General features: G+C 37.3%; 1 protein-coding gene across 1 annotated transcript; it reads left to right on the top strand.

The window, feature by feature from the left end:
* Positions 1–7,331: 7,331 nt before the first annotated feature.
* On the top strand, positions 7,332–23,156 carry pcf11 (PCF11 cleavage and polyadenylation factor subunit). The gene is made up of 16 exons (XM_051680710.1): positions 7,332–7,703; positions 9,683–9,808; positions 10,000–10,182; positions 10,299–10,481; positions 12,415–13,412; positions 13,526–13,709; positions 13,819–14,056; positions 14,322–15,727; positions 15,864–15,915; positions 16,084–16,200; positions 16,331–16,445; positions 16,545–16,728; positions 16,895–17,050; positions 17,185–17,277; positions 17,460–17,495; positions 22,217–23,156. Exons 1-16 carry the CDS (start codon positions 7,536–7,538, stop codon positions 22,430–22,432), a joined length of 4,455 nt encoding a protein of 1,484 aa, XP_051536670.1. The 5' UTR covers positions 7,332–7,535; the 3' UTR covers positions 22,433–23,156.
* The last annotated feature ends 8 nt before the right edge of the window (positions 23,157–23,164 follow it).

The following is a 23,164-nucleotide window of genomic DNA, read 5'->3' on the forward strand; positions in this document are numbered from 1 at the left end:
TTAAATGGTTAGCCAAAATTTTTACATCTAGCTGGATCAAGGAAACTGGATGGTAACTTTTACACTCGTTTGTATCTTTGTCTTTTTTAAGAATCAGACTGATCCGGGCTTGTGTCATGGTTGGTGGAAGCTTCCCATTCTTTAATGATTCAGAATAAACTTCTAACAAAAGTGGAGCAAATTCTGTAGCATAAGATCTAAAAAATTCAGCGGCAAAACCATCTGGCCCTGGAGCCTTGCCTGTAGGTAGGGACTTAATTACCTCGTCAAGTTCCTCCAAGGTTATCTCAGAATCAAGAGAGTTTTTTTTTTTTTTTTTGCTCATTCGTCAGTTTAGGGTGTTCTAATGGTTCCACAAAGTTTCTAATATCTTCATCAGTAGACGAAGACATGGATCTATAGAGATCAAAATAGAATTCTTTAAAGGCATTAATAATATCAATGGCTGAGGTAAATAATTCACCACCAGCAGATTTCACTGAGGGAATGGTAGAAAAAGACTCTCTCTGCTTTATATATCTAGCCAAAAGCTTCCCTGCTTTGTCCCCTGACTCAAAGTATGACTGTCTTGCCCTGAACAACCAAAACTCCATTTTCCACGACAAAATAGTATTATATCTGTATTTCAATCGGGTCAATTCTCTGAGACCATCAGACGACATTCGGCACTTCAGCTCTGCCTCGGCACTTTTAATATTTTCTTCCAACTCCACGAGTTCTCGTGCTTTGGATTTTTTGGTGAATGAGGTATACTGTATGATCCTACCCCTAAGAACAGCCTTAAGTGCCTCCCAAGCCACGACCACAGAAGATACTGAGGACCAGTTGGTCTCCATATAGACACTGATTTCAGTCTTTAACATTTGTTGGAAATCAGGATTTTGCCAAAAGGACACATTAAAGCGCCAACTATATGATTTCTTTTTCTCTGTATGTGGCAACATCTCTAAGTTCACCAGGGCGTGATCTGAGACTTAAATGTTTCCAACTGAGCAATCAACAACAGATGAAATGAGGGACTTAGATATAAAAATATTAACAAATCTATTCTAGAGTACATCTTATGAACTGATGAAAAAAATTATAATACCTACCAGATGGTTCAAAAGTTGCCAGATATCTGCAAGACCAAGATTTTTACACATCCTGTGAAGTGTCAGGGCTTGCACACTTTTGCTTCACTATGATCAAGGACTGAGTCCATCAAAAGATTAAAGTCTCCTCCCAATATTATGTCATGAGGGGTGCCAGCAGCTTGCAGCATCCCATCAAGATCTATAAAAAAGCCCTGATTGACAGCGTTAGGTGCGTAAATATTAGCCAAAATCAACATTTGCCCCTGAATTTCTCATAAAACAACAATGACTCTTCCTAATTTATCTTTAATATGTTTGAGACATTTGAATTGTAGATGCTTATTTATCATTATAATGACTCCCCTGCTCTTACTTGAACCAGCACTAAAGAAAACATGTCCACCCCATATCTTACCAAATTTTTCAGCTTCCTGCAGGGAAAGATGTGTTTCTTGAAGGAACACAATATCATATTTCTTACGTTTAAGAAAAGAAATAACCTTCCTACTTTTTATAGGGTGCCCCAACCCATTCACATTCCATGTGGAGAGAGACAACTTATTCATATTAACATTTCATATTGATATAATAATAAAAAATAATTGTGTCAAAAACAAGATTATACAGACCACATTCCCCATTAATGCAACAATCAAACCCCAAACTTCCCCCTGAACAAAACAAACAGAAAAAGAAAAACGTGCGCATTAACCCCGTGCACGACAGCGCCAACCGGCGTCAATCCCTCAAAATTCAAAGAGTCCATGTATGCCTGCGAGAATCCCCGCGACGACTTTGCCATCGGATTATTCAAGTCCGGTGTATCTGCACAAATTTTGTGAGGCAAAATTACATAACAGAAAATACTTTGTAAAACAGACCCCAGCCAACAGGCAGAATAACAGAAAAACATGTAGATTCATTCACCGAACTGTCTTGAAGGTGTGTTCCTCCACAAAACAAACTCCAGCTGATATAAAGCCGTTCAGTTTCCTCGGACAGATAAACAATTGTTCAGTGAGCCGGCTGTTATGAATGCAGCAGATGACGTAATCATTCTACTGTCCCTTAAAAATACTCCACAAAAACAAACTCCAGCCAATAGGAGGCATAAGCACAAAGAACGAACAGATTTATCCACAACTGTCCCGAAGTAGTGTAATTCCACAAAACAAGCTCCAGCCGCTAGGCGGAGCCAGCACGAAAAACAAAACCGGCATCCCGGTTCCTCGGATTATCAAGAGCTAATCTAACTCGGAGGCCGCGCAAAAAAAATAAAATAATAATAATAATAAATAAATACACCATAACTTACTCAGCCCGTCAACTTTATAAAAGACGTACTTTATGTGAGAATGTAGATATTTTGCAGTCATCCATAGTGTCCATTCTCGATCTGGCCAGGAACTTGTGTAAAAAAGATCTTCCGTCAATGCAAAAGTTTCTTGGAGTCATGCCATAAAACAAACTCCAGCCGCTAGGCGGAGCCAATGCAAAAAGAAACAAAAATGGCACCCAGCTTCCTCAGATAATAGAGTTCCTCAACCGCGAGGCAGTCCACTTATATAAGAAACATCAAATGGCTTACTCCAATGTATTTATGAAGAAGAGTGCCTGTTTTGGACATGTAAATACTTTGCGACCATTCTTCGTTTCTATTCTCAGTTTGGCCGGGAACATCAGTGCAGAAGCAATCTTCTGTTGGTGTAAGAGTTTCTTGCATTCCCTGAACCGATCGCGTTTCTGTCTTGTAGAATTCGCAAAGTCCGGGAACAAGAAAATATTGTGATTCTTCCAAGAAACCTTTCCTTTTCTCCTCGCCTGGCGCAACACGAGATCTTTATCGGATGATTTCAGAAATTTGGCCAGAATCGATCGGGGCCTCTTTCCCTCAGCAGATCTGCGAGCCGGGACTCTATGAGCTTGCTCGATTTCCAGTTTATGGCTTGTTATGTCGAGCAGACTCGGGAAGAGCTCGTCCATGAATTTCACCATATCTCTGCCCTCTTCATTCCTTCGGCTCATATTTTCGAAATATTCCAGTTTTTCCTAAATTAATTCCAAATCTGTTTTGGACGCGGGCAGATTAGCGGATAATTCCCATTCCGATGACTCAAGATAATCGATCCTTCTTTCAACTTCTGTCACTCTTGTAAACAACTCAGAGAATTTTGTTTCCTTTGCCGTAATCAATCGACGTATTACAGCTAGATCCTCCAAGTCAGCAACAACCTTCGTCAGCATTACCGAGATGTTGGACAGTTGATGCTGAATTTCTTCTCTCGACGTGCCGTCCAAATTGAGTCCCCGGCGTGCAGGGCCGCAGCTTGAACACGTAAGTGTCTTTTAATGTCTCCAGAGTCTGATTTTGACTTCTTTGCCATGTTTACCTCAAAGAGCAAGTATGTAACTGGGTGTATCGAATCTCACCGGATTATAACATGAAAATAATTAAAAAACTAGCAAAGTTCACAGAGCTCGTGTCTCGTGAACTCTCTCTTCTTCTGATTTTCAGCGATTTGCATTCTTCTTGCACATCGCCACCTACTGGGCAGAGAGGAGAAAGAAAAAAGGGAGGGATAAAGGAAAGGAAAAGAATAAAAAAAATAATATTTGCACAAAAGCCCAGTTGGTGCGAAGAATGTGAATTATCAAAAACAGAAGAACTCTTAATGAACATGCATTAGAGGACTGTGTGAAAGTATATTTATAGTTAAAAAAAAAGGACTTAAACATTGCTCTGTTTCTCACCCACACCTATATCACTTCTGAAGATATAGTTTTAACCACTGGAGTAATATGGATTACTTTTATGCTGTCTTTAAGTGCTTTTTGGATCATAATTTTGGTCAAAATTCACTTGCATTGGATGGATCTACAGAGCTGAAATATCCTTCTAAAAATGTTGTTTGTGTTTAGCAGAAGAAAGAAAGTCATACACATCTGCATGAGTAAATGATGAGAGAATTTTCATTTTTGGATGAACTGTTTCTTTAAAAACATGCAGATTTTAAACAATAATTTATATTTATTATATATCGCTAATATTAAAATGTGTTGTTCACAGATTTATTGATTTGGAGAAATCTGATGGTACATATACTGTTCAACAACTGCTTATCAAAGCTGAGCAAGACTGCTTTGTTGGAAGATGTATCATTTTTGGGTTAAAAGAATGTTTTTTGTATTTCTCCTTTTAATTTAGAGTTGGGTTTCTACATTTTCCCCTTATTTTAAGTAAATGTTAATATTTATTTTGTTCCTGCCTAACAGGTTTCTCAAACTAATGCCAAAGCTTGGTGGGCAGATAACCCCACTTCTTCGCTGGTTCTGACGTCTGGACAGTTAGTGGCCTGTCAAATAATTTCTCCAACTCAGACGTTGGTTGGATCCACTGTAATTGGTTATTTAAAAAACATTTTGCAAGCAAATTCACATTCATGTCATTCTGAATCTGCCAACAATATCTGTCTATCACAACAGAAAGACTCACAATGTTCACAAGGAAATGAACTAAACAGCTTTAATTATACTCTGCCATCATGTGCAAGGTTGAATTCTCAACTCAGCAGTGGAGGATTCACACCCTTATGCGCATGGCAGTCACCTGGATTATGTTTCACCTCGGAAGAAATAAGTAATGACTCGTTACAACTGTCTAACTATGATCTTAATACTCTTTCACCACAGAATGAAAACACCAGAACATGTAAACGTCTGGAATTTTTAACAGATAATTGTTTTGGTCATATCAAAGCCCTGTTGATCAGTTGAAACACGTTAATGGTTTGCACGATGGACTATAAGATGAAACAAAGAACCGTAATGGAAAAATCTTTGTCCTCAAGCTGTGATATGTTTGAATTATCAGCACATGTCAGCAGTTCTGCTCTATGTGACCCTGTATGCCCCTTGAGGATCGTGTCCTGTGACAATGATTCCAAAATAGCTACATCCCACATCTGCCTTGTAAGTGCTATATCTGGGGAAGAATATCAGGCACCTTATTTTGAGAAGTCACTTTTCAATCTGGTCAAAATGATGTATTGATTTTGAGAATGCACCTTTATCTGAAAGCTTAGACGATTTTGTCAGTGTTGAGTCTCCCATATGAAAGATAATTGACACTAAGGAGCTGAGGCTCTCAATTAAGCACAGTTCAGGTAAAAATGATGAAATTAGTCAGGACCTAAACAGATGCTCTTTAATTGAACATTCCATGGTGACAAGCCATATCTCAAAGACTGTAGAAATTCCTCTTGTGGTAAATCATCTATGTCCTCACCAATGTACAATGAGAACAACATAAGATGAATATTAAAAATTAATGTCCAGAAAATGTTGAAATTAAGAACAATGCCTACAACCCTAAGCCTCCCAATGTTCTGAACACAATCAATTCTTCACGACAAAATAGGAAAAAGATGATCTGCTCCAATTTAAATATGCCTTTTAGTCCTGACATTGTGAGCATAACACATCTCCCTAACAGAAAGGACCTCACTTTACAAAGAAGAAGATTAACCAAGAGCAGGCTCTCTGTGGCTTGTTGTCCACTAAACCATGAAGAGGGCAAATATTTCAGGCACTGTGCACAAAGTGAGCTCCATTCCGTAAATTGCAAAGTCAAGCAGAAACAGACCGTGTATGATGAGCATGGGACGTGTACAATAGCTCTGCAGACTTGTTTGCCTCTTGTCAAAACAGTATGGACATGGACTGTTTTGATGTGACAGAGATTTCAAAAATAAATGAACCAAAGACTGTCAACGAATCAGAGCCTGGAGTTTCAGGCTCCCTGCTTTTTCACCATGTTTGCAATTCACCCCAGTTTCTTATTATGGGCACTCATTTGGACTGAAGCCCGGACAAAGCCAAAAACGTTTACACGCACTGGGCTCCAGAGGACTTAAACTTGAGTTTAATAGTAGCATCACAGTTCTGAGGAAAAAGAGTGAAAATACACAGAACAAACCTAAGGTCACAATGTCCGAGTTGGATCAGTTGCAGATTTTTGGCTCGAGAGAAAGTTTCTCAGGCGAGTCTGATATGCAGGATGCAAGCTGTAATTCATCTACAAATGTAAATTAATGGTCCAGAGATCTTTTTGAAAATACATGTTGAATTAAGATTGAAATTTGTATATTTGTATATATACATATATGTTGTTGTTATAATTTGTAAAAATAATTTTGTGATTGAAAATTGTGGATGCATTTATTTACTTTTTCAAAATAAGGCATACTTTTTATAATAAAAAGCTCAGAATTAATTTTTTCATTCAAAGTTGATTTTTTTTATTCTGTAATATACTTAAATTATACCCAAAAATGAAAATTCTCTCATCATTTACTCACCTTCATGCCATGCCAGATGTGTATGACTTTCATCTTTAGAAAACAAACTAAGATTTATAGAAGAATATCTCAGCTCTGTTTGTCCTCATATGATAGGTGTGGGTGAGAAACAGATCAACATTTTAGTCCTTTTTTAATTCAGATTTTTAAAGCTTAAAATGTTTTGTTCAAAAACAAAAGAAGAAATTGAAAGTGGAGATTTATAGTAAAAAAAAATAAAAAAAAATAAAAGGACTTAAATATGAATCTGTTTCACTTGCATTGTATGGACCAACAGAGCTGAGATATTTTTCTAAAAATCTTCATTTGTGTTCTGCAGAAGAAAGTAAAGTCTGGGATGGCATGATGGTGAGTAAATGATGAGAGAATTTCATTTTGGGGTGAACTATTACTTGAAGTCCTTAGATATTAAAATAAAGTCACAATAAAATACTACATGTGTTGTAGTCACAGCTCCGACTTCTGAAATATTAAGATATAAGAAAAGAGGTTGTTGAACATCGAAATGGTCATCAAAATTATACATATTTTTGGTAAATAATTAGGTTTCATTTAACCTTAAAAATATATTCACTGATCATTGTCTACTATTGTTAGGGAGTTCAAATTTAAACCATTAAAATCCAGAGATACGGTAACAGTAGTTAAAAATAATGTACATTGTTTTGAACCCACTGGAAATCTCTATGCAAATGATCCTTCAGTCTGTGTAGAGTAACGATGACGACGTACTCTGTTGTGATTTTGTTCATTTGTTGGATTATTCAATTCTGATAGGCTCTTCTTGAATATCACATTTAAATTGTTAACCAATGACATTAATTTTAAAGTCTTCATCGGCCAATCCAATTCGAGCCATTCTGCGCAGCCAATCGGAAACCAGTGACACAGGTGACGCGCTGTCTCTGCTGAAACACGACGGACATTTTACAACGCTTAACAGAAACGGAGAATATCGTTAGAAGAAAGACGCGAGATGAGATAAACCACACGACATTCAACGTACAAAGGAAACGAAGAGGAAGTACAGATGTTTAAATGGACTGTGTTGCAGCTAATGTTTGTATATTAGTGTAATTTGTGTCGACTCAACGGCTCAAAGATGTCGGACGAAGGCGCGAGGGAGGACGCCTGTCGCGAGTATGAGTCCTCGCTGGAAGATCTGACTTTCAACAGCAAACCGCACATCAACATGCTCACCATTCTAGCTGAAGAGAACATCCAATTCACCAAGGATATCGTCGCAATAATCGAAGCACAAATTGCCAAGGTTTTTATGAAAATAGATTTATTTTTGTTTTGTTCCAGTCATCGTCTCTAGCTCGAGTATGACCTTATTGGTAGTTAAATGACGACGTGATATGAGGCCTGGAACATGGCGGCTACTTCGCCAACCACATTGTGTAATCAACGTAAACACGAGTTTTAATGCTAGTTCATCGTTAGTCCAAATTTAATGAATCGTTTTCTAATGCGATATATTTAATATTTAAGTCAGTATTTCTCGACGTTGTGGGTCAGTTAAGCAATTGTACGCCACATTACCAAATTAGGCCAGTTAGAGTCGGCATGTTTGTTAGATTGTAGGGTAACAGCTGCTCATCAAATAGGGCTAGTTCTTAACGCACATTTGGCCTAAAGTTAATCAACCTCGCTTTCCTTACTCAATAAGATTACGATTACAAGATAACAATGTATCCTATAGCTACTCATGGTAAAAACAATACGATATAACCAATATTGATTCTTACCGTCCATATGTAATCAACTGTTTAAGTTGGAATAATTCGTGAATAATAAAACCATACTTTTAGCAAATCTAAAGATGCTAAATTTTAATATTACGTAATCTGGCCAGCGACTTGAGTCCTCGTCGATTTCTAGTTGATATTGTACTTTGCACACGTTGTTACCTTGTACAGTTGGCTTGATTCTCACTTGGGTGGCAACACGTATCCTCTTTTTTTATAAATAACTAGGAGTGTGTAGTAGAAGCTTTTGCTTTCTCATCATGCCTGTAGTTATCTCATCATTTGGCACACAGGGTTTGGTGCATGTACATAGATAACTGGGGAGTATTTGAAATCTTAGTTTCAGTATAATAGTCTTACAGTATTTATATTAAATGTCAATGTGTTCATGTTTGCAACGTATTTGAAATCTTGCACCAGTTTGCCATATCTTTCGAATAGTCGTATTTGGCTGCTCAGTGAGAATGAGCATGTCTGGCTTTAAAGTCTTTATACAAATGTGCGCCTTTCAAATTGCTGTGTACTTTTCATCAATAAAGGGTTTGGGGTGTTAGATTGCTGAGTAATTTCTTTTTTTATTTACTGCATTGTTAATAAATGGTATTCAATTGTGACAATAAACCATGTGAAATGTCCTTTTGTCTTTATTTCCCAGTGTATTTTTGTGGCAATATGTTTGCAGAATTGATTTTAGCTTTATTTAAATGTTAAACACCATGGCAATGCCTTGGTGCAGTGTCCTTTTTTTATGGCATTCTAGAGTTGCATGTGTTACAATTCCCTTAAAATATTGAAAAGTTGCGAAGCTTCATTACAATTTCTTTATTCACTGGGGCATGTTAGAACAATTTCTTGTCAAGCCTTTTCTGACCTCATGTTTAATGTATAGACGAAAGTTTCATTGTTTTCCAATACATGGATTAAATCTAAACTTGTGTTTTAAATGGATCATGATATTGAAATCATGGTAAAGTACAAATATACCAAAGTAAATAAAATTAGCTTCCCGCCCATATAAACTCTTGGGCTTGATACCACAGGGCCTCTGTGGGAAAACTTATATTTTCAAAAAAAAAAACATATAATAATAAAAAAAATGACAGTAACAAACTGAAATGTGCAATCTAACAATACTGTTCCTGCTTGATGGACTGGACTGGACTGAACCTGGAGACTGAACACTGAAGACTTTTTTCAACAGTAAACTTTTTACTTATACGTTTTTCTTGTTTTTGAACTTGGATTTTTTTTTTTTTTTTTCCTCACATCACAAATCACTGAACATTTTCTGTTTTTTCACGGGATCCTTGAAGATTTTTTTTTTTCAACTACGAAAGTAATGGACTTTTTTGTACTTTGGCTTCACATTTTATCTTTTTTTAATTTAGTGTTAAGCCAACATCAACAGTTAAATGACCTCACCAATATGGCTCTAATTCAATGTAGTTGTTTTTCTCCCATGTTGTTCTCTAAACTTGTCAGTTTTCTATCACTTTAGGCACCTCCTGCTGAGAAGCTCCCAGTTTTATACTTAGTGGATTCCATAGTGAAGAATGTTGGAGGACAATACCTTGAAGTGTTTGCTAAGAACCTAGTCAATTCCTTTATTTGTGTTTTTGAGAAGGTACATAATTCCTTGAGTTTGTTTTCACAGCGTTGCATCTGATTAAATGTCCTGTGATCTTTGTCCTCATTTTAAAACCATAATGTGCTTTAGTGGAATGGTTATCTATATGGTTTTGTCAAAGTGTTGTGTAAAAAAACGGGAGAGTCAGACGTTCTATTCCCCCCACCCCTTCTTTTGCCTCACTTCAGGTGGATGAGGGCACTAGAAAAAGTCTCTTCAAATTGCGTTCCACATGGGATGAAATTTTCCCCTTGAAGAAGCTGTATGCAGTAGATGTGCGTGTGAACTCTATAGATCCTGCTTGGCCTATTAAACCTTTGCCACCAAATGTGAATGCCAGCATTCATGTCAACCCCAAATTTTTAAAGCCAGTGAGTATCTGAGGAGTTACAACTGTGGTCCTTTAATTTTCAAGGGATAGGAGGAATTTCTTATTGGCCTTAAGTCTATTTGTGTGTTTTTCTGAAATATATATGCTTTTTTATAGACTGAAGAAGTAACATCTTCAAAGCCCTCTACACTACAACCTCCAACTCATCCCACTGTCAGTGAGAAGAGCTTGACACAAGAGCAAATAATTAGGCAACAGTTGCTTGCAAAGCAAAAGCAATTGCTAGAGCTTCAGCAAAAGAAGATTGAGCTTGAACTTGAGCAAACAAAAGCCCAATTGGTGAGTTTTAATTGTGATGCGCTTTCGTCTCAATTATGTTTGTTGACTTAGCAGCAGGCTCTGCTGAACTTAAAGCATCTGCATGCTAGTATTTGCAGTTATATAATTGTAGATGTGTTCATGATGTGTTGTTGTGTGTGTGTGTGTGTGTGTGTGTGTGTGTGTGTGGGGCAGGCTTTAGTTTTCCATGAATATTTAACATCCTTCCACAGTCATGGCAAATCTTAAAATGTCAGGAAATTATAAAATAGTAATTACCTGGTCCTGTTAATGAGTTAAATCTTAAAAAGTCATGTACATTTCTATGGTGAATACAAATTTTTCTAGTTATGCTTTTTGATAAAATATTTCATTGCTTGATATTGCTCTTTGTGAGTGCTATCTCAAAAAATGTAAAAAAATCTTTATCCAGTATTAAACAATTGGAAAAGTCATGAAAATTCAGTGGTTGAAGGTGTGGCAACACTGAAATAAAACTTCTCATACACTTGAATGGTTGCTGGTAGGTATGCAGGATACAGGGAATAATATGATGGGGGTGGAGAAGATCCTACACATTGCCATAGCTTGCAATCTAAATACAATATAGCAAAACTGCAATATTTCAGGTATTTAAATATTTATAAATAAATGTAAAATTTCCTCTTAGCTATGATGTTATGTAGAATTGTTCTTTTTTCTTTGAATCACCCTTTTTCTGACCCTTAGAATAAAATGGGCTTTTCTTTTTTTCTACTGTATTTTTAAGCGCTCTTTGTATAGCCCTCTTTGCATGGGAAATGCTTATGTGTTGTGGGTTTGCTGTTGGGTCCAATATAGTTTACACAACCCCTACCCTTCAAGAACAGCCTATTTGCAAAGTCTGCATTACATTGTGACAGTTTATCAAGACAATCTGCACTGAAATCTGCCACAAACTGTTGAGACTAGACTGAAACGATCAGAGCCCTTGTTAAAAATATCTGCAGCCACACTTTCCTAATGCTGGGATCCATTGGATGAAGAAGCAGCAGGAGCAACACAATTTAATTTTCCTGACATTTTAGTCTTATCATTTATTCCTCTGGTTTAACATCAATAGTATCTATCCTTCAGGCCGGTTAACAAATCTGCGTCAAACTTGCGATGTACCCTCTACACTGTGACCTACATGGATGTTTGCATTTTTAGCTCTGCCTTGATGTGTCATTTTGCATAGACATAGCCAAAACCCTAGTGTATTGCTGCGTGTGTACGCAAACAAAATACCTTCATTTTTAAAATAATTATATATTTCATTAATTAACGAAAGCAATATAATTTGTGCCTTCAAAAGTATAAAATAATTGTCCATCTAAGTATATATTTTTTATACATGTTACCTGCCATTCAGAAAAAAAATTATTCTTGCATATATGATTGCTCTTGAGTCATTTTAAAACTTGAGTTGGTGCCAGCCCATCTGGCACCAACAATCATGCCACGGTCCAAATCACTGAGATACATTTCTCCCCCCCCCATTCTGATGGTTGATGTAAACATTAACTGAAGCTCCTGACCCATGCCACACGATTGGCTGATTAGATAATTGCATGGATGATTGTTGGTGCCAGAGGGGCTGGTTTTAGTATTTCTGTAACTGCTGATCTCCTGGGATTTTCACACACAACAGTCTCTAGAATTTACTCACAATGTTGCCAAAAACAAAAAAAAACATCCACTGAGCGGCAGTTCTGTGGACGGAAATGCCTTGTTGATGAGAGAGGTCAACAATGATGGCCAGATTGGTTCGAGCTGACAAAGTTTATGGTAACTCAGAAAACCACTCTGTACAATTGTGGTGAGAAGAATAGTTGGTGCTGTTTTGGCAGCACAAGGGGGACCTACATAATATTAGGCTGGTGGTTTTAATGTTGTGTCTGATCGGTGTATATATTTATTTTTGATCCTCAAGGCTGCCAGTCCGGTTATGACAACAAACCAGCATATCAATGTTCCAGTGTCATCAATGGTCACGCAGACTGTTCCTGCAACACAAACCAAACCTTGGCCTCAAACACCTTCAGAAAAAGTTTCAACGAGGGATCCTAGAATAAACAGATTTGGTACAACAGCTGTAAATACAAAGGAACAAGTGATACACAAGAAGGAGAGCCAGGTCACACCAAGTTTTCTGAATACATCTGAAAAAAGAGGGCAAGCATCAGCAGAAAGGCAGAGTAAGTTGGACAAGATAAGGATTCCAAAAAAAGATAACTCTGCCATTGATGAAAGGGATAAATCCAAGTCTGTGTCGCCATCTGGCAAAGGTATCGTTGTCAGACCCAGAGGGATGGAGTCTGAACATACAAGAACAGCTGAAGTTAATAAGAAGGACCCAAGGTTATCTAAGCAGACACATGACAAGACCGATTTGAAAGAGGAAGATGTCAGAGAGAAGAAGAGAAGTTCTGAGAAAAAAGATAGGGATGACCCTGACAAAAGCATGGATCACCAGAAACCCAGCATTACCAAAGGAAAGCTTATAAATGGCTCTTTAAATAAGCATGAAAGACTTGGGAGATTTCTTAAACAAGAAATTAAAGTCAATAGAGCAAATTTTAGAAAAAGGTCTCGCTCAAAATCCCGTTCCCCACCGGTACATTCTCCCAAGAGAAAAGAGAGGCGATCATCTCCAAAAAGAAAAACGAGGAGTGTTACTCCACCTCCCAAATGTGGAAAGGCTAAGTTAAGCAAATATCCACATAATGAAGATACTCTTCCACAGAAAAATGTAAGAGATGATCGGAGTACTACTAAGAAAAGTGCTCCAGAACCAAGGCGATTAAAAAGACCACTCGAGGATAGACCTGCAGATCAGAAGGGTGGACCGCAACAGAGAATATCTCCTGCCGAGTACAAAGACACAAAGGATGGCAAGAGGTGGAGGAGTGGATGGGAGGAAAATAAACAGTAAGTGATTTTCATGTTTTTATTTTTTTATTTTATTTTCACTGATTTATTTGTTTTGTCATAAAATGAACACCTTGATCAGCCAAATTTGTAAAACAAAAATTTGTGAACAGTCCCAAACAGTCGGAGCGAGATCTCTCACGTGGGAGACTGGGTACCCCGGGACACAAGACATGGAACACTACTCAGAGACCCACCACACCCCGTACACCTAAGCAACATCGGCTGAGCATTGATGCCAACTTACAAATACCAGAAGCACTCAATTCTGCAAATAAAATGGATCTTTTAAGAAAGGTGTGCCAATTTCATCCTTTATGCTTTGATAAGTATACTGTGATTATTTTCCCTGCTGTAATACCTTACCACACTACAAAATTGCTAAACTGGACATTTTTCATTGCAGGCAAGCAAAAGGCATGCTAATGGCGAAATATCCAATGAAGAATTCCTCAGTGTAGCCCATCAAATAAATCAACTTTTTCAGTATCAGGAGGAGAGACAACGCTCTGACTCTTGGGATGAATCATGTGATGAAGGAATGTACTCATCAAAAAAGAAATCACAAGAAATAATAAGTGATGCTGAGCTTTCTTATCTTGAACATAAATCCAAGTTGAGAAGAACACAGCTCCAGCGTTCAGGTAAAATAAAAAAATATATAGTTAATTATTGAAACCCCATTTGTCAATAGTGATAAGTGAATTTTAACTTGTCTTTGTATTTTTTTGTTTTGATATGACCCGTTTGATATGATTTGTCCAAATGTACCCTTTTGGACATAGAAACTGAAGGATACGTTTTACTTAAATGGAAGTAAATGTTGTGTGTGGTGTTGTCACTGACACACTTTGTACTGAGACTAAGTGTTAATTATTTTCCCTACATTCATTTTGTCAATATCCACAGTGCACAAAGCGGGCCAGTTGCCTTTGCATGATGACTTGACTTATCAACATCCTCATGAAAAGAGTGAACAATTCAGTGAGACCTCAGATGTGCATAAAAAGCCTAGAGAGGTCATAAAACCAGTCTCGGTCCATGATGATCCAAGAAAAACCAATAGAGCCCCCTCGTGTAGAGGTTCCACTTTCAGAAATTCACCAAGCCCCGTCAGCTTGGATGAGTCAGCTGGAAAAGGACTGTCATTTGAGCGGGCATCATCGCCTGCTGAATTTGAAATGGACCAACATTCCGAAGGAGACATCAGTCCACGTTTTGAAAGTCCCAACAGTGTGCACTCTGGCACTGGCCTAGATGATGGTCCAATAAGTTTAGAGAGTCTTCCGAGGCATGAACCTTTCTTGGAACAGGGAAGAAGTGAACGAAACCTTGGTGAATCCCCTGGGCATACACCAACTCACTCTTCTGAAGGACTCAATGTGCAGGCAAACATACCAAGGCATGATGGACCGAATATTCCTCAGCGATTTGATGGATATAAGAGTTCTCAAGCTCCCTACGATGGGGCACCTAGTCATATGAGGGAACCAAGATTAGACGGTCCACCAAGATTAGACGGTCCACCAAGATTAGACGGTCCACCAAGACCTTATCCTCCTCGATTTGAAGGCAATACAGGTGGATATGATGGGTCTGGTGGTCACGGACCCATAAGGTTCCCTGGACATCGATATGATACCCCTCATGTACCCCGCTTTGAAAGACCATTTCTCAACACCCATGAAAGACCTGTGAGGTTTAATAACCCACCAGTACCACCTAGGCCTATGAGATATGTTGAGTCTCATAATATAGTAAGATTTGAGCCTCAAGCCCCAATTCATTATGATCAACCCATGCATCAAAACAGATATGTTTGTCCACCAAGGTTTGATACTCCTCACATGCCACAGGGTCCACCGGGATATGATGAACCAAGGTTCCAGTCTAGACTAATGAATTATGATGAACAGCAGGGTACAGTTAGATTTGACAGTCCGTCAGGTGGGATGCGCTTTGAGAACCCAGTGCAGCAAGAATCCATAAGATTTGATGCACAGCCAGTCATGCCAAGATATGACCCACAAGCTCCACCGAGATACTGTGGTCCAAATATCCAAAACCAGCTGAGACCACAAGAGCCAACAATGTACGATCCATCTCAAGGTCCTGTGGTAAACCCTGGCATGCCACCACACAATTTCAATATGCCACCTATGAACACTTTTGGGGGCCCAGTCCAACCTTTTCCCATGCAGCAAAATGTTCCACAAGCACCAAACTTCGGTGTGCCAGTTCCTACATCATCAGAATTCCAGAATTCATATAGACCTCCTCCATACCCTGGTCCAGGTGTTGGAAATGTTCCTCCTGTAAGTACTCTATACTCCCAAGTGTCCCTCAATTCTTGACAGCACAGCAATACAAAAGTTGTCTTTAATAGTCTTTGTTATAATATATACAGTTCTTAGTGGTTAAAATGTGATGTTTTGCCTTGTGTATTTGCAGATGTTGGGAACTCAGCCTTTCATGCCACAAAACCAATTGCCTTTCCAGCCAGGTGAGTGTCTTTATCTTAAAGAATTTTTCAAATATCTTGAATTTGAATTGTACAGTAATAGTAGTGTTTCAGTCTAAATTTAATTGCACTTTTGTGCAAGTTGTGGTCTATATTAGACCTATGGTAAGCAAATTGTTGATTGAAAAGATTCATGTTTTTACTTCTCAGGTTCCCAGTTTCAACAGCCTGATCCTGACGCACTTAGTCAAATAGATGTAAATGATCTGCTATCAAAGCTTATATCTACTGGAATAATAAAAGCTTCACAAACAGACTCAACAACTGGTATGCATACTCTTTGGTAGTAAATCTCATGTTTTACAGTTGTAGAATTATTATATAATGCACTGTTACACATTTATAGGATACTCTTATTCTTTTAATTATTTTAAAGGTTTGTTTAAAATTATTTCAGATTCCACAACATCACTTCAGTCTCAATCTGTGCCTGAAGAAGAGGAAGAGGAGGAACAAGAAGATGACGAAAATGTCCCAGATTTGACTGGTTTTGTTTTGGATGACATGAAAACGTATGTACATCTAACACTAGACTAAAGCGATGCAAACAGAAAGATCAATTATGTAACATAATGAGATTGTTTTTGTGTACATTTATTTTCATCTAACAGGAGATACGACAGTATCGTCACCAAGCTATATACTGGAATCCAGTGCTATTCCTGTGGCATGCGTTTTACTGCATCTCAGACGGATGTGTATGCGGATCATTTGGACTGGCACTACAGACAGAATCGTTCTGAGAAGGACATCAGTAAGAAAGTTACACATCGGAGGTGGTACTACAGCCTGACGGTGAGCCAGATACAACTCCATCACTTTCAATTTTTAATACATAATGTATATTGTTAATCAGAAACAGCATTTTGTAGATTTCTCAGAATACTGAAAGGATCTTTCAAAATGCAGTCCTGGAATAAGGGATTTATTAAAACCTGACAAACAAATGCTGTGTTTTTAGGATTGGATTGAATTTGAGGAAATTGCTGATCTCGAGGAGAGGGCAAAGAGTCAGTTCTTTGAAAAAGTTCATGAAGAGGTTGTTCAGAAAACTCAGGAAGCAGCCAAAGAGAGAGAGTTTCAAAGTGTGAAGGCTGCTGCAGATGTTGTTCATGAGGTAAGACAAATGTAGCCGCTCAGATGTATGATTTGCATTTTTTAAATATTACTGTGTGATTACTCGTATTCAAAGAAATTTGAACTTGCAGTTAACTTGAGTCCGTTAAAAACTTTTACTTTGTCTCACCTCAGTTATGTGAGATTTGCCAGGAGCAGTTTGAGATGTACTGGGAGGAGGAAGAGGAGGAGTGGCACCTGAAGAATGCTATCAGAGTTGATGAAAAGGTAAAAATTTTAGTGTTTTTATATATATATATATATATATATATATATATATATACACACACACACACACAATGAAATAAATATATATATATATATATATATATATATATATATATATATATTAGTTGTATCTTCCATTTATTTTGTCAATGAATACTGAATGAATGTTGTTCCTCTTTCAGACATACCATCCATCATGTTATGAAGACTACAAAAATGTAAGTGTCAGTTTGTGCAGTTTTGTAATTGCAAACATAATTGTGAGGGGAATATGTCTTAAGATTAGTGCTGTCAGTCGATTAAAATATTTAATCGCGATTAATTGCATAATTTTTCATTATTAAATGAACCACATTTTCTGGAATCTTAAGTCACGTTTTTATTTTATTTCTTTTTTTTTTTTTTCATTATCTGAAGGGTCCTGCGACTTATATACATAGTTTATACATAATTGATGGCGGCCGGTTAAACACGCACAACCACAACACATATGCTTTCACACAAACATATAAAAACATAAGTCATAGAGACTGTAGTAGTGTTTTGAAGTTCCTTATTCAGAGTACACTCAGTGACCACTTTACTAGATACACCTACATAATCATACGATTATCTAATCAGCCAATCGTGTGGCAGCAGTGCGTTGCATAAAATCATGCAGATATAGGTCAGGAGCTTTAGTGAACATTCATATCAACCATCAGAATGGGGGAAAAATGTAATTTCAGTGATTTCAACCATGGCAGGTCCCAGGAGTTCAGCAGTTACAGAAATACTCAAACCAGCCCGTCTGGCTCCAGAATTCATGCCACAGTCGAAATCACTAATCACATTTTATTCCCCATTCTGATGGGTGATGTGAACATTAACTGAAACTCCTGACCCATATCTGCATGATTTTATGCATTGCACTGCTGCCACACGATTGGCTAATTAGATAATCGCATGAATAAGTAGGTGTACCTAATAAAGTGGTCACCGAGTGTATTTTGCCTTTATAAAGTACTTTACGCAACCAGTTAAATTTTCTGGCCCATCATAACATTATTGTTCTAACAAACTCTAGACTGCTGTCAAACGCAACTCCTCACATGCCCAAAAAATAGTTTCCTCACACTAGTGGTACAGACATTTAGTCAGAGAAAAGGATAATTGGTGCGGAGCAAACAGGGTTGCAAATATCAGAAATATCTACAGATAGACAGTCGCTAATGTTAATGAATGAATAGAATACAACAGACCTATTGTTTTACTCGGACTAAAAGCTGTTTATTAGGCCTGGGAAACCTCCCGATTTGATATTTCAATCATATTTCCTAGCTGATCGATATGTGTTGCTATATTGCAATTCTGTATTGCGATTTTATGTTTTGATATAAAAACTTCATAAAAAGAAACTTTGTTCACTCCTTTTTCTCAGAAAGAAATGTCTATTGAAGAACAGATGTCTGAAATGACAGTTGTTTTCACTCTGTAAAATATAATTTGCTGGTAAAAGGTAGGTATGTGCAAAACTACCTATTTAAAACCACCAATCGACCAGTTGTGTTGTTTGAGCTAGGCGACTTGCTATTGAAAATGAACCCATATATAACAAATAAATATATACAATATATAATTTTAACATATCAAACTAAATTTCTTTTAGAATATAAAATATATATTAACATGGGCTATTACTATTATCATAATGATAATTTTGCAACATATAGATGGAGGCTAAAGAGTAAACATGTACAAGAACCATTTCTGGGGCTGTACTGAATTATGACACACATGACATTGGCACTACAGGTGAATTGTCATTGCATGTTATTTGCATATGCATCCTGAGATAAGTCTGAGATCCTTTGAAGCGTTCTCATAGACGACAACACTATTCTTACAAACTGCTCCTAGATGAATGTCAGAGAAAAAAGTGAGAACTCACAATTTGGGCACGTTCCGCAAGACACTATCGAGCTGCGCACGTTGTTGCCAAAGCGCAAATTAATTTCTGAACAAAAAAAAGCAAATCAGACATGCACATCGCCGGCATTTCTTTTTTCTCTTCTCTAAAATATAATCAGTTGTGATTCCTCATGCACACGTCTTGAGTCTAGCAGCATTTCTTGTCGACAGTGGTGGGTAAATGTACAAAATTGCCCGCCACTGCGCATGAATACCCTGGCTGTTAGATTATAAATATTGCGGGAGCGCAACACATAGCCTGCAGTTTACGGCATCCGACAGTTTGATAAGCCTTTTTACAGCTAAACTATTAAAACAGTGTCAGACAGAATCTGCGGAATGACTTCTGACAACTCCTCTCCACAACTCCCCTCAAATAAACTTTTGGATTATGCATAGCCTAATAACAGGAACATTGATCACAGCAGAGGATTTTGATGTCTGACAGTGAACAAATGGCGCTTTGATGGCTATAACAGGACTAAACGTAAAGAATTAAAGAGACAAAATTTCTCGGAGAGAAACCCTGTTATGTGGAACTCTGCTCAAATATAGCTTCTGTTATTTATCTATTAATCATTGTAGCATTAAGATAAAATGCATTTTTCATTAGGGAGATGATTTTAAAATCGTTTGGCTCAAGAATCACGATTTGTAACTCAATAGATTTTTCCCCCAGCCCTACTATTTATTTGTTTACAGCATAGTTACAAATTTTATAAACACATTTTCAGAAACAGGCTTTTTTGCTTTTTTTTTTTTCATGTAACAGAATTTGAAAAACTGTTACACATGATTACTTAAAGCAAATTCTCCCAATTAAAACGAGGCCAAATCTTGTGAGGTAATCTTTACAGAGCGCATCTGACATGTTGAGTGGCTGACAAATCGGGTGGCTGCTCCCAGGTCTTAAGTAATGGCTTCCACATGCCACCTCTGTTAGCTGAAAGTTGATGCGACTTGTCTGTTTGTTTGTTTTTTCTTTTCAACAACGTGATTATGAGCAGGTATGAGTACTATTTATGTGCGACTTCATTTCCGGAAAATAAGGTAACCGCAGATTTTGAAAGTGCTGAAATGTTACCATACTTTTCATGTCAGAATGCATTAATTTCCTTTTTTGGAAAGAAAACAAAACACGTAACAATAATGCTTTATTAACATTTCCAAACAAAGCCTTTCACATTATAAAGATAGAAATGGACTAAAATAGCACCAATTCAAGTAACATTAAATGTTTCCCAAAGTCTAAGTGGGAGGATGATTAATTGAAAGAACTAGTCACCATAGGATGTGTATTCATTGCAATGTGCATTAAATCTCTTAAACACTCATCCTCCACAATATTAATCGTCAGACAGGCTGTTCTTTCTCCCATAGAATGCGGCTTAAAGTGGTCATGTAAACGCATAAGTGGCGTTGTTACAGGTTTTTGAGGAGTGTTCATATACGTGGAAAAGACCGTATAACAAATGTCATAGGATTGGCTGTGGCTATCCAATTTGTGTATGGAATTCACATGATTCGTGTCAGGGCATTAAGCACTGCAGACTCAGAATTGCATACTGCTATTACTGCTTCTGATATACGTGTGGCAGAAACAGAGTAGTATGGTAATATGCCAGTCCAAACGTCTTGCTTTACATGAGCAGTGCCAGCGCTAAAAGCAATGATGCTTCATCTGATTTGTCCGGTAATCATTAGCTGATGCTTTTTTGTCAAAAAGAAAAAAAGCAAGTCCTACCTCTGTTTGTTTGTGGTGTGTACGTCTGAAATTACCCCAGACACATCGCAAAGGTTCTGCCCTTTTCCAGACAGTGTTTAGAACTCAGAGCTGAATAAAGTGTCAGAATCTAATGTCAAAATTGGTAAATGTGTTAATTGCGTTAAAGAAAAATGTTTGTGTTAAACATTAATTGCATGTGTTAACACATTAATTTTGACAGCTTTACTTTAAGATGTCTTCATTTTAAAGATGATCTCAACAAATTTAGCATCTACATGTTTAAACCTCGTTTCTAAAACTGCTGAAAGGTTTAAGGCATAGTTCACCCAAAAATGAAAATTCTCTTATCATTTACTCACCTTCATGTCATCCCCGTTGTGGCTTTCTGTGTTCAGCAGAACACAAATGAAGATTTTTAGAAAAATATCTTCGCTCTGTAGTCCATACAATGCAAGTGAATGGTGATCAGCACTTTGTAGCTCCAAAAATCACATAAAGGAAACCATATGAAAAAGTAATCCATATCTTCAGAAGTCATAAAATAGGTGTGGGTGAAAAACAGAACAACATTTAACCCTAAATCTTCACTTTAACTTTAACTTTCATATGTGAAAGTGAAACTAAACAGGCACCACATGTGACTTTCGAAAGTGGAGATTTAGAATAAAAAAAGGACTTAGATTTTGATCTGTTTGTCACCCACACCTATTATATTGCTTCTGAAGATATGGATTTAACCCAGTGGTTCCCAACCCTGTTCCTGGAGGCCCCTCAACACTACACATTTTGGATATCTCCCTAATCAAACACACCTGATTCAATTCATCAGCTCTTTAGTGGAGACTCCAAGACCTGAATTGGATGTGTCAGAGAAGGGCAAAATGTGTAGTGTTGGGGGGTGGGGGGAGGTCCTCCAGGAACAGGGTTGGGAACCACTGGGTTAACCAATGGAGTCGTATGGATTACTTATCCATAGTGTTTCCTTTATGTGGTTTTTGGAGCTACAACTGTCTTGCCACCATTCACTTGCATTGTATGGACCTACAGAGCTGAAATATTCTTCTAAAAATCTTCATTTGTGTTCTGCTGAAGAAAGAAAGTCATACACATCTGGGATGGCATGAGGGTGAATAAATGAGACAATTTTCATTTTTGGATGAACTATTCCTTTAAATTAGTGTGGAGTTATTGTCATTTACGTAAAACTAAAATCTTTCTAAAATCTTGCTTTATTCTTGGCAAATCTCTTCCCTTTTTTTGTAGACATCCTCCTTTGTGGACTGCACACCTTCACCCAATAAAATGCTTACAGAAAACCCTTTAACGGCTTTCATCAAACAAGAGCAGGGTGATGAGGCCTCATGCTCCAATATTAAAGAAGAACCTTCTGAGGATGATGAGGATGATGCACCAATGGTAAAAGAGGAGGTTCAGGTTAAGTTAGAAGGAGAATCAGAAACCAGTGCAATTATTTTCTAACTATGCTGCTATTTAGCCACTGCTTTTTGTGGTTACTTTAGTTGGTCTTTTGTGTTTTTGTAAAGAAAGGATATTTTTATATTGCACAGCTGCTGGGGCAGGCACTTCAGCTAGTGATACTTTAAATACATTTTTGTATTTGTATTTGCCTGCAAAATTCAGGTGTTTTTGCCATGTGAATGCCCAATGAAATGTACTTCAAAATATGTACATTGGGGGTAAATGTGTATGTATAATTTAATTTATAAATAAAGATATTTTTGGTATTCTTTGTGTAGTATTGATCAAAGTTTTGGGTGGAAAAATCCTTGAATCCTTTTTTTTGTTTGTTTTTGTTTTTTTGGTTCTTGGAATGAGACATTTATACTGATCTTTTGGGAATGGTGGATGAATACTAATTTATGAAAGACATTTTTGTTATAAAAGGAGAGGGAAACCCTTTTCAGTAGTTGGCTGTTCCCCAAATCCAGGATTGGGGCTGATTGTAAATTATTGATAATTGATGGTTTATAATTTATCAGAAGAATACTCCAATTGATTTCCCTGACCTCAATATGTAAATAGTTATTTCAGCATTTGCTACTGTATTTGGTTCAGTGTAATATGTGTTCAGTTAAAAAAAAAACAAAAAAAAACAGGGTGTCTTTAATTTTTTTGCAGAGGTTCAAAGGGCAATTTTGCTTTTTGCGGAATATCTAATAAAAATAAATCCGAAGAAAAAATAGTGTCTTG

Source organism: Myxocyprinus asiaticus, chromosome 40, assembly GCF_019703515.2.
Source record: "Myxocyprinus asiaticus isolate MX2 ecotype Aquarium Trade chromosome 40, UBuf_Myxa_2, whole genome shotgun sequence".
NCBI classification, from domain to species: domain Eukaryota; kingdom Metazoa; phylum Chordata; class Actinopteri; order Cypriniformes; family Catostomidae; genus Myxocyprinus; species Myxocyprinus asiaticus.

Bases quoted from the DNA above. Each gene is read 5' to 3' on its own strand.
- pcf11 (XM_051680710.1), top strand. From the start codon at position 7,536: ATGTCGGACGAAGGCGCGAGGGAGGACGCCTGTCGCGAGTATGAGTCC. The intron at 10,482-12,414 runs GTGAGTTTTAAT...TTGATCCTCAAG, and splicing joins AGCAAACAAAAGCCCAATTG to GCTGCCAGTCCGGTTATGAC. The intron at 15,916-16,083 runs GTGAGTGTCTTT...TTTACTTCTCAG, and splicing joins CCAATTGCCTTTCCAGCCAG to GTTCCCAGTTTCAACAGCCT.